This window comes from Tympanuchus pallidicinctus, unplaced genomic scaffold, assembly GCF_026119805.1.
Source record: "Tympanuchus pallidicinctus isolate F22 unplaced genomic scaffold, pur_lepc_1.0 scaffold32, whole genome shotgun sequence".
Lineage (NCBI taxonomy): Eukaryota > Metazoa > Chordata > Aves > Galliformes > Phasianidae > Tympanuchus > Tympanuchus pallidicinctus.
The window spans coordinates 2776734-2788053 of NW_026294750.1; the positions used below are offsets into that span (position 1 = coordinate 2776734).

General features: G+C 51.9%; 2 protein-coding genes across 5 annotated transcripts in view; both read right to left on the reverse strand.

The window, feature by feature from the left end:
• The window catches only part of CR1 (complement C3b/C4b receptor 1 (Knops blood group)), a 51659-nt gene that overhangs the window by 24349 nt on the left and 15990 nt on the right, over positions 1–11320 (reverse strand). The window contains 12 exon segments of the mRNA XM_052698020.1: positions 532–617; positions 947–1040; positions 1201–1386; positions 1517–1699; positions 2263–2454; positions 2758–2840; positions 3702–3798; positions 4378–4563; positions 4640–4757; positions 4796–5389; positions 8522–8607; positions 8690–8887. Of these exon segments, the coding sequence (XP_052553980.1) occupies positions 532–617; positions 947–1040; positions 1201–1386; positions 1517–1699; positions 2263–2454; positions 2758–2840; positions 3702–3798; positions 4378–4563; positions 4640–4757; positions 4796–5389; positions 8522–8607; positions 8690–8887 (2103 nt within the window).
• LOC128088078 (complement decay-accelerating factor-like) lies at positions 5280–10819 on the reverse strand. 4 transcript variants are annotated; one of them, XM_052698265.1, is made up of 10 exons: positions 9609–10819; positions 8690–9125; positions 8416–8607; positions 7690–7881; positions 7476–7522; positions 7257–7342; positions 6917–7003; positions 6764–6790; positions 6050–6107; positions 5280–5761 (listed from the first exon to the last, which is right to left on the reverse strand). In XM_052698265.1, exons 2-9 carry the CDS (start codon positions 8859–8861, stop codon positions 6065–6067), a joined length of 846 nt encoding a protein of 281 aa, XP_052554225.1. In that variant the 5' UTR covers positions 8862–9125; positions 9609–10819; the 3' UTR covers positions 5280–5761; positions 6050–6064. The 4 variants fall into 4 exon arrangements, with proteins under 4 accessions (XP_052554225.1, XP_052554224.1, XP_052554222.1 ...); XM_052698264.1 differs by having other exon boundaries at positions 7426–7522; XM_052698262.1 differs by having other exon boundaries at positions 6764–6811; positions 7426–7522.

Consider the following 11320-nt stretch of genomic DNA (forward strand, 5'->3'; position numbering starts at 1 on the left):
TGGGGAACAGCACCAAGAGAGACTGAGTGCTTCTCCTAACTGAAGATGTACACAGTGTGCCTGGGGAGAAGGAAATACAGCCAGGGCTGTGCATCTAGCAGCAAGTGGGAATGCTTTGAGTGCTCCTGCTAAGTACCAGACCTCAGCTACTGCCCTTAGCCCGGCTCTGGAGTCTCAGCCCATAGCAAGACCTGGGAGTGACAGTCAGAAGCATTTCAGCCATTCCCAGCTTCCCATCACGCTGTGCATTACCCCACTTTGACATTACAGCAAATTAAGAGGATAGGGCTCTTACATGTAAGACATCCCTCTTACATCTTACATTTCCCTGGTAACCGCAGGGAAAGAAAGCTCTCCCACCCAAAAATCAGGTAGCAATTTTTCTTTTCATGTAACTTTTGCTCTCCCTCCTCAGCTTAATCTCTGAGAGTTCCATGATGCCTCACAGTACCAGTACTGAAATCCCAGCCCCATCCCACCCCCATGCAGCTGTTGTCCCCATGGCTTGCTGCAGATTTCCCTTTTCCTTACTTTCACAGGATGGGAGATCCACGTCCCATTCAACTCCATTTCCCACTGCCACACATTTGGCAGAAGATGATCCCTTTAATTCATACCTAAAAGAAAGAGGGGAGGTTTAGCACACTCCAGAAAACAACCCAGCAATGGTTCTCCCTTCCTCCCATGGCATGGATGGAAGCAATCAGCCAGGAGCTGCCTCTGCTACGGAATGGGATCTGGGCCACTTGGGTGAGTAAGGGCACCGTGGTGCTGTGCAGGCAGCACATGGCTGATGGGAAGAGTTCCCAGCATCAGTGCTCAGCGAGCATTGCCTCTCTCAGCAAAGTTACACTCAACAGGCAGCTGTACTGAGATCTTGCACTGGGAACCAGGGCAGGAAGTGCTCACAGCCTATTGGAGTCCCTGATTTTCTGCCCCAACTCACTCAGCGTTGCAGGAGAAGGTCACAGTTGCCCCAAACAGGAAACTGTCCTCATTCACAATCCCATTCTGTATCGTGGGAGCAGCGCATTGCTGACCTAGAGAAAAAGAAATTGATTCATACATTCTTGAAGCCAATTCAGCAAGAAAGCTGTAGGCGTGTCTGCAAACCCAGAGCTGGACACCAACCAGAGTATCCAGCATCTGGAGCAGGTTTAGCTCACTTGTGTGGCCAAGCAGAAGAGCAGAGGTACCCACGTGTGCACAGTGCAGAGCCTGCAGACCAGGTGGCATCCAGCATACAGGTGACTTCCAGGGACTTCCCACTCTCTGTGGTGAAACCTGGCTGACACCGGTATGTCAGCTTCGTTCCAGCCAAGGAGCTGCTGTTTGCAGCCCCTGTTAACTCAGCAGAAGGGATGTTGGGAGGAGGGCCACAGTATCCTGACAATTGGAGACAAAAGCAATGCTAGCTACCAAAGCTAACGTGATCTGTGCTCAGCTGCACCATCTGCAGCACACAAATGCAAGCTTCAGGGCAACTGCTTCAGGAAGAAAGCCTGTGTGTACTCACGTGGGTCACACGTTGGCAGAGGTGGCTTCCAGGCACTGTCTGCATCACAGGTAACCGTCTGAGCGCCGCTCAAAGCGTGCCCAGGAGCACACTCAAAGCTCACTTGTTCTCCATACGTGTACTCAGTGGCAAAGCTGTTTAAATTCTTCCCATTTTCCACTTCTGGCTTTTCACATCTCACCACTGGAAGTGAAGGGAAGTTGATAAGAACACTTGTTGCAAGAAGAAAAAGCATCACCAGGGCCACTACGTGAGAAGCTCCTATAGACAGTGGCAGATAGGCATGACACAAGTACCCAGTAAGCAGAGACACCGTGAAGAAACAGCATCCAAAGCCTCCTTGGGCAACCTGTGCCAGTGCCTCACCACCCTCTGCATGAAAAACTTCCTCCTAATATCCAACCTAAATCTCCTCTGTCTCAATTTAAGGCCATTCCCCCTTGTCCCATCACCATCCACCCTCATAAACAGCCGTTCTCCTTCCTGTCTGTACTCTCCTTTCAAATACTGGAAGGCCACAATGAGGTCTTCATCTGCCTACGCTCACGCAGTTCAGGTTATCACAGCAGCTTCCCGTGTGCTGAGGAACCACTGCACCAAGCCTTGTCTCTGACTATGGGAAACCACAGCACTGTGGAATCCATTTAGACTCAAATTCTCCTGTTTGTCAGCTGAGTGGAAAGAATTCATATAGGAGAATGATGAGAAACAAAGCAAAAGAAGAAGGAGAGGAAGAAGAAATTTACCTTTGCATTCTGGGGCTGGATCACTCCATATCCCATTGAGGTTATCATCTGCTGTACAGTGAATTGTGGCGTTTCCAATGAGAGAAAACCCATTTTTGCAGCTGTAGGTTACAGCTACCCCAAAGGTGTAATCTGTGTGCACACCACTGAACTGTCCGTTCTCAATGGCAGGAGGTGGCTGACAGGGAATAACTGCACAGGAAAGCAATGGTAGGAAAACACAGAAACATTTCCATCAAACGTGAGGCTGAGGTCTACAAACTTCTACAAACGACCAAATGACTGCCAAGAAAAGCCAAAGGAAAAACGAGGAAGCAGCGCTAAGGCAACCATCTCAACCCAATGTCCTGAATGCTGACACTCCTTCAGATTCCACACATATTTCTTTAGTGATAAAGCAGCAGAGAAGCAGCTCTAGTCCGAGAGGAGAGGCTGAAGGAGAGGTGTGCAGCAGTAGCTTTGAGAACCTACACAAAGCACGTAAGATGCACTCACCTTCACAGTGTGGAACGTGATCCCAAGTGACATCACTGCCACTCAGAACGCATTGCGCCGTCGGATTCCCAACTAAACGGTACCTGAGAGCAAAAAGATTGAACCTCTTCAAAATAAGTGTAAAAAAACTGGTGAAATGCAAAGCTGTGCAGTTTCTAATGGCGCTCTCTGCAGAAGCTGAGCCTCAGGGGAAAAAACAGCCATCCAACCCATAAAATACAATTTCAGTACCTAAAGGCTCACTGCGGCCTTCCAGTATTTGAAAGGAGAGTACAAACAGGAGGAAGAACGGTTGTTAATGAGGGTAGATAGTGATTGGACAAAGGTGAATGGCTTTAAACTGAGACAGGGGAGGTTTAGGTTGGATATTAGGAGGAAGTTTTTCACCCAGAGGGTGGTGAGGCACTGGCACAGGTTGCCCAAGGAGGCTGTGGGTGCCCCATCCCTGCAGGCATTCAGGGCCAGGCTGGATGTGGCTCTGGGCAGCCTGGGCTGCTGGTTGGTGACCTGCACACAGCAGGGGGTTGGAAGTGGATGAGCACTGTGCTCCTTTGCAACCCAGGCTGTTCTATAATTCTGAAGAAAGGCAGAATTGGATGTAATGCTGGCAGCAGGGGGGAACACAGGAGCTTCCCCAGCCCCATGCTGTGCAACGGGGGGTCAGAAATGTCACCAACACCCCCATCACTGCTCCCGTTCCCTGCATCCCCAGTGCTCCAAAGCCTAAGGGCCCTTAGCTGAGACACTGAGCTGCAAGAAATTTGCAAAGAGCTCACTCTGACCCCCAGAGCATCACCTGTTCTGACAGCAGGAGCAGGAGGAGCCCGGGCCCCACAGCTGCCTGCTCATAGCACCTCCTGCAGGAACAGGGACTCAGCCCCCAGGCTTTAAAAGCATCCCATCCCCTCACTGCTGCCTCCATCCTCGACCCACCGCAGCCTTACCCAGCCCTGCAGGTGAAGTTTACTGTAGCTCCAAACTGGAGGTTGGTGCTGAAGTGGAAGTCACCATTCGGTATTTCTGGCAGTTCACACGACTTTCCTGGCAGGGCAAATGCTCACCATTAGTTGTTTTTTATCGCAGTCAATGGCACACAGCATCACACTGCTGTTCAGAGTCACTGCAGAGCAGGAGCTCCTTTTCCTGCCTTCCTCCCCAGCACTTTCAGAAACACAGAATCACTTCAACTTTCGAGGAATGGAAGGTTAAACACAGCCAAGGGCAAAGAGCACAAAAAAAGTTTACCTGATTACTGAGGCTTGAAACTGATGTAGAAGTGAAATCACGGTCTGTAGGGGAGGAAAGCAGCGCAGAAGGGGCAGAAGGAAACCCGAGTGTTATGCCAGGACGGCGCATGGGGAATCTTGCTGCCTTTGTCCCTTTGTACCCTACTTCTCTGGAATTCTATTTCAGCGTTTGCACCGCATCAGCAGGTGGTAAAGTGAGTAAGGACAGAGTCCGTGCCCGAGAGATTAACATGCCTCAGCACAAAGGGCAGCTCTGCTCGGGCACTCCGAGTGCCCAGAATAGGGATTAACAGCGCTCCTTTTGGGACATCCCTCCCAGCCATGTGAAACCTTGGGGCTTCCGGGGACCCCGCACCCACACGGCGGCACTCACCGATGCAGAAGTCGGCTTCTGACGCCCAGGTGGAGTTGGGCAGGCAGGTGACGCGGTTGGACTTGCTCACGTCTCTCGTGTACCCCGGGCGGCAGCGGTACTTCAGCACCTCCCCAACGGGGTACGAAGCGTTGGTAGGACCGGGGGGCTCCGCAAAAACGAACCTCGGCGGTTCCGGGCAATCACCTGCGGGCGTGGGGAGGCGATCAGCAGCGCTCCTCGCGGTGTTTTCCCCCTCCGCTCCCCTCCGGCTCCAACTCACCGCACGCTCCGGGCAGCGCCAGCAGCGCAGCGCCGAGCCACAGCAGCGCCGTTCCCACGGCCATCCCTGGATGCTCCGACGGTTGTGCGGCGATGCTGCGAGCAGCCCGGCAGCACGGCTCCTTACAGCACTGCTCCTTACAGCACGGCTCCTTACAGCACGGCTCCTTACAGCACGGCTCCGCTCAGCGCTGCTCAGCTCCTCACGACCTTTTCCGGAGCGAGCGGAGGCTGCACCAGCGCCAGCCGCCGGTCGCGCTGTAACACGGCATCCTTCCGCCTCCGTAGGAAAATGAGGAGCCGGGCCCAGCACACACGCACACATCCGCACCCACACGGCACGGGGCGCGGTCGCCTCCTCCCCACGCCGAGCCCCGCGATGCGCGAAGGTTTCGCCTTCAATTAGCGGCTGAATCACAGCGAGGGCTGTGCGGCTCGGTGCCTCCATCTCCACCCCCCCCGTGCCCACAGCTACGGGCTTTCCTCCACCACCACCATCTCCATCACCGCCCTTCCCAGCGGCTGCGCCTCCAACAGCGCGACGCAGCGGCAGCCACCCGCCTGGAGACCGATTGCCTCGGCCTGAGGACGCGATTGCGGAAGCACCGGAGCGATGCGAGAGATTTTTCCCATCGCAAATGTGACAGAGCAGCCGGGCTGTAAGAAGGCATTGCTTATTCCGTAGCCCTTTCATTGAAAAATATAACAGTTTTGCTGTAAATACTGTAGTTTTCAAACCTTTATCTGCAAGCTACTAAATGAGTCTTAGCAAAACAGTGATTAAAACACACAGTACAGAGATTTCACAAGGATGTGCAAATGCAGTGTTTTACGTAGGATCATTCTCCTGGTGGAAAGAAATGATTACTGAACGTTAAAAGTCTCCGTTTAAGAACTGGGGAAATGTTCTACTGGCACTAAAAATAAAGTAAAATGTTATAGAAAGGGAGAGGGAGCTGAAAACGAATAAGTTTGAACCTTCTGCCTCTTGACAGAGAGTTTCTCCATTGCAAAAATCCTGGTGCTTTTAGGGATCGCCTGCAGCTGCCCCTTGCACACCCATCAGCTCTGCGTTCTGTGCTGTAGGTTCTGCTCTTCATCCGCAGGATTTGGCTTGTAAGACCTGAAGAGACAGAGAAGAAAGGAAAAAAATCCACAGAATAAACAGCAATGGAATGGGGATCACATGAATGTGCAGCAAATGTAACAGCCACTGCTCAGAGCTTAAAGTGCTCTGGCTCTGGGCAGCCTGGGCTGCTGGTTGGTGGCCCTGCACACAGCAGGGGGTTGAAACGAGATGAGCTTTGTGGTCCTTTTCAACTCAGGCCATGCTAGGATTCTGTGAAATACCCCCACTGTCATTAGGAAAAAGCCAAAAGTGACCGAGGAATGAAGAGCAGAGCCCACCTACCCAGTCTTTTTCCTCTCATTGCACTTCTTGATGCCCCAAGCGATGAGCACAGCAGCTCCTTGGGGAGAAAACAAATGATGAACAGTAAATGCAGAGCGTAGGGTAAGTCGAGTGCGTGAAACATCCCTAATGCATCCCTCCTGATGGTGAGAGACAGGCAGCAAAACTCAGTGCTCTGCAGCACTGTCCCCACCTAGAGGCTCCTTCTCAGCCACAGGAGTGCAACTCCCTCTTGTATCTCTGGCAAATGAGGACGAGGATCTCTAGGAGTGATGCCACTCTGAAAGGTACCATCCTCATTTATTTGCTGCTCCTACAGGCAGCTCGCTGTTCATTTTGTATTTTAAAGATACTCGCTATTCCTGCACTCAGTTTCTTTTGCAGCAAGAATGCTCTGAGATTCACTACCTCTCATCTGCCACAGTCTGCCAAGGCCTTGAAACCCAACGTTATCAGTGAAGGAGTCACAGGGTGCATCGTTTATGATCGACTTCTTTCACTGGCCTCATCCACCCTCAACTGATGGAATATTCTACCCTCAGATGACCCACTGGAACGCATGATGCGCTGCTGCATGGCCCAACAACAGAGAAACCCAGGCCCCCACCAAACTCATCACTAGGAGCCATGGAGAAGCCAACACAGTGACCCCATATGTTCAATAGCAAATCGCAGGCATGTCAGGAAAAATATCTTCCACGTTAAGCTACTCACCAGTGACACAAGGGATGAGGACAAGTGCTGGATAAGGAAACAAAGAAACTGACATTAAAATAATTTTTAAAAAGCCACTGAGGCTCTGCAGTGAGGTGCAAGGATTGCAATCACAGAGGCCTGAAGGCACACATTGCCTTCCTGAGCTCTTACGTAGGATGTAGCGGCTCTCCGATGCCTTCTCTTCCAAATGAGGGGTTGAGTTTGTCACTGCTGTAGTGCCAGTTGCAGAGGGAGAAGCTGAAGGAGGAATGGTCAGAAGTGTTTAATGTACTGGAGATGAATTACCTCCACCTGCTCTTCTGCTACCAACCCACTTGAAACACGGTGCATTTGAAGGGAGACCTACGAGAGGTGTTGAGCTGCTCACTGGTGGGCACCACCTCACAAAGCACAGATCCACAACAACTGATAAAATCCACAACATTCAATGCTTTTTTTTTTTAATACAGACATTCCGTGCTTCCAGCCAAATGCTGCTGGCCTCCCTTACCCTGACACGTTGGAAGCGGAGTCCAGGCAACCCCATGTCCCCAAGTGAAACAATAGATGAAAGCTTCCCTTGATGACAGTGTGTACCTGCAGGTGGAAAAGGCACATCTGTGCTCCATGCACTGACAGCCCCAGGGCCCCCCGGGGCAGCGGGCATCCTCAACACTCACCCTTCATCACAAACCACCTTGGCACTTGCAAGGAAGCGGTAATCTGTTACCTCAACAGTGCCGTGTTCTGGCTTTGTCGGAGGACCACAAGACTGCTCTAAAGAAATGAGAGCATCCTTAGGGCGCCGAGCAACAGAAATAGAGGAGCTGATGTGATTTTCGTGGTGGTGCTTCGTGCTAAATGTTTAGAAGAGCTGCCATGTGCCCTGTGCTGAGGCTGAGGCAGGAGGAGGAAGCTGGAGGGAAGGATGCAGAGGCACTCACTGTGACACAGCTCAGGAACTTCTGACCACGTTGAATTCTCACGGCAGGTGCTGCTGGGAAGTTCAGCAGTGCTGTTCTCATAGCCTGGGCTGCAGTCGTAGCTCACAGTGATCCCAACAGCATAAAAATTCTTCATCTCATCTTCTTCTGATAGTTTGGCAAAAGCCACATGGGGAGGGCTCTGGCAGCTGCCTGGCAATGAGGACAGACAAGTGTACAGCTCCAGAGCAAGAAACAACAATATTTTGCATTCAGATGGGTACAGATACAGGCAGCCATGCACAAGCCTTTAGGATGCTGCTACACTGACGGTTTTAAGAAAGCAATGGATAATTTCTATGGCTTTAAAATGTCCACAGAGGGCTGCTTCACTGGAAAAGATTTCAAATGCTTGATTTTGCCTTCTTAGAGCTGCCCACAAACTGGGTGCCCACCTGCACTGCCAGCTCCCCAGATAGAACCTTTGGTGTGAGCCAGCACAGCCAATCAGCCACAGACTTTCCCACATCGTTAACTCCAAATTAAGCCCTGTGCTGTGCTGGTGCTCCCCAGCTATTTTTCTTCCCTCACTGCTGTGCTGCCCTGAGGTATCTGTATTTATTAACACAGGGGCACCAGCTCCAAGGCGAGGCACAGAAGGGCAAGAAGAGGTTCCTCAGGTGAGGAAGCCCTTACAGCCGTGATTGCTAGAGCCACGAACGCAGTCCCAAGCAGCAAACTACTCACGGTCGCAGAACTCCTGCAGGTTGGACCATAGGGAGTTACTAAGGCATTTTATTGTATCCAACCGCGATGGGATTTTCGATAAATTCTGGAGGCATCTGTACGTTACTTGGGAGCCCACAGGGAAGCTGTCCTTGTGCCGGACGTCCTCGGGAGGTTCTGCCCTGCTGAGCTTGGGCAGCGGCCCACAGTCACCTGTAAGAGAAGAAAAACGCATTCAGGAGGAGCTCCGCACCGAAGCGCGCAGCGCAAAGGAGCGCAGCGCAGAGGAGCTCACCGCACACCGCGGGCAACAGCGACAGCAGGGACAGCAGCAGCGAGCGGCACGGAGCGGAGCCCATCGCGGCCAGCGGGCATTTGGGGAAATCCTCCAGTCCCGGCCCCGCCCGGCCCTCAGCGAAAGAAGCGGAGCCGCCCTCGGAACCGGAGCAGCGGTGTTTTGCCTTCATCCTCCCTCTTGAGGCTGGGCGGCTCTCTTCATCACCCAGCAAAGGGTGAAAACTCCACGGAGAACTCAGTTCTCTTTTAATATTGTTATCGTTATATCTTTTTTAAAGCTTTATTTCCTTTTTCAATGTGTCTTGAGCTCTATCCAAAGCGTTTGCGGTGGGGCCAAGAGCTGTTTTCTTAAGGGAGGGGTCAGGCAGCCTGGGTGGTGAACTCATTTTAGATATGTACGTGTGATGACTGAGTACGTGGAGATCGCTGGCCACCTGCGGGGTGAATGAGGGCAGCGGCTGGGTTGCGTAAAACAGGAAGAAAATGCTCTAAACGCTGGGAAATCTCTGGTATTGCCTTATGGCAGCGACCTCGGGGCAAGAAAACAAAGTGCAGAGCAGCATCCGACCCTGAGCTGAGCTCAGCTGAGCCAGTTGACAGCGGTGTCGCTGCAGCCACTGCGTTATCTCACCCTGCCAGCCCTCCCCGTGCGGCGGGGATCAGACCCAGCAGAAAGCAAAGGCAGAAGGGAGGGCAGCGCTGCAGCTGGAGCTCACCCAGGCGCCGGCACGAAGAGCCCGAGGTTTCCAGCCAAACCAGCTTGCAGAGCCGCGAGTGGGAGCTGCCCGTAGAAATGTGCCTCCATCCCCGGATCTGCACAGCCCTATGGTCAGCAGCTCCCACCCACCCAGCCTGGAGGAGCCCGTAATGCAGAGGGGCTCAGGCAGGTGTGTGTGACCCCCCCCCCCATTGCTCACCTCTCTGATTCAAAGTGCTTTTTTGGGAGCACTCGCATTCCCCAGCACTGCTGCACGAATTGCTTTTCTTTCTTGCTTCGCTTCTCAGAAACTAAACTTGCATCAGAATCAAACTCAGAGGTAAATATGCAGGGGTGAGGATAAAGAATTGCTCACTTTGTCGAGATGTCTCCAAAAGCCTCGAACAGAACAGAAAATGCACACAACTGGGCAGCTGAACTCACAAGCTAGCACTCAGAAACAGCCATCATTTATTATGAACTGTAAATAAAGACCCAGGCACCCAACTATAAGGCAGCTACAGCACAGAATGGGACAGAGATGGCAGCTAATGATGTAACACTGACATTTCTGCTTTTCTCTGTTGCAGTGTGATGACACGAGAACAATGCTTGTGGCTGTTAGCTTTCCTGTAGTCTCAATGGAAAAATATAAGTGGCAAAAGTAATAATAATAATAATTACACTTGATACAACAACAACAAAAAGCTTTTGCCAGTGAAAGTGCTTACAGTGCCAAAGATCAAAAGGCCAGTATTTAATTTCTTGTGCAAAGTGCTGCAGTTTCCTAACAGGAGGGCGATGGAGGAAGGCAGCACTCGGGTTGCACTACAGCTGTGACATCCCCAGGCTGCTGCAGCCAAGGCAGCATGCGGGTATCTGAGTCTCCTCTGGGGGCTCCCCGTGTGCCTCTGTGTTTGTGCCAACTGCTGTGGCAGCAGTTTGTGTTGCTAAGGAGTAAGGAAATAGGTGGGAAGGGAAAGGGGGGGGGGAAATTCTGACTGTAAAAGATTGTGACACCAAGGAGATCTGACCGAAATTCTGCAAACAGCATAAAGAGGGTTGGGGAAACCACAGCCTGCTCTGCTCAGAGGGATTGATGAGTGGACTTGTGAGCTTAGAGCTAACTGCTCCAGGCTGGATGTGGCTCTGTGCAGCCTGGTCTGGTGGTTGGTGACCCTGCACATAGCGAGGGGGGTTGAAATCAGATGATCATTGTGATCCTTTTCAACCCAGGCCATTCTATGATTCTATGAACTTCTAACATCTCTGATGGAGAGGCAGCTGTGGCAATCAGCCAACGCTGGCGCCCATCATTTTCATCCTGGGAACATTCAAGCACATCACAATGTAGAAAAACGTCCTTCATGGATGGCTGTGAGGCGAGGCTGGCATGACTTCCTTGTGCCAAAGGAAAATAAGTGAGTCTGAAGAAGCCAACAATGGATGAAATTCCTCCCGTGGAGTTGGTACCTGGATGAAAGCACCCAATAGAAGAAACCTGTGTGAGTACCCTGGAACTGTGAGCGTTTTCCTCCTGGTGCTGATGTGATCAGGTGGGAATCTGCCTTTCGTGGACGTGCTGCTGGAAGCTGATCTCCTGTCCTGGCAGCACTCACATCTTGCTGCTCTGAAATGTCATCGTTTGCATACCAGGGATAATAGCTAACGTTGCTTCCATGGATAACATAATCCCTCCACCCTTGTGTGTGTATCCCAACCGTGGGATGTGCTGTCATTTCCCTCCAGGCCTCCCTAAGGGAATATTTGTAGGAAAAAGTCTCTGCTGCTCTGGAAGCTGCTGCACAGAGGGATGGAACAAGCAGGCAACGCCAGCTCCTGCTGGGGAGGAAGGAACAGAAGCTGGATATGAATGAGCTCCACTTTGCAAGCCTGCAGGTCTGTTAGCACTGCATATGTGCCCTGATTGGA

Excerpts from the sequence above, each read along its gene's own strand:
- LOC128088078 (XM_052698262.1), bottom strand. The coding sequence starts at position 8,861 with ATGAAGGCAAAACACCGCTGCTCCGGTTCCGAGGGCGGCTCCGCTTCT. Across the intron at positions 7,882-8,415 it reads CCTGCAGGAGTTCTGCGACC|GCAGCTGCCAGAGCCCTCCC; the intron begins GTGAGTAGTTTG and ends CCTCATTGCCAG. Across the intron at positions 5,762-6,049 it reads AATGAGAGGAAAAAGACTGG|GTCTTACAAGCCAAATCCTG; the intron begins GTAGGTGGGCTC and ends CTGTCTCTTCAG.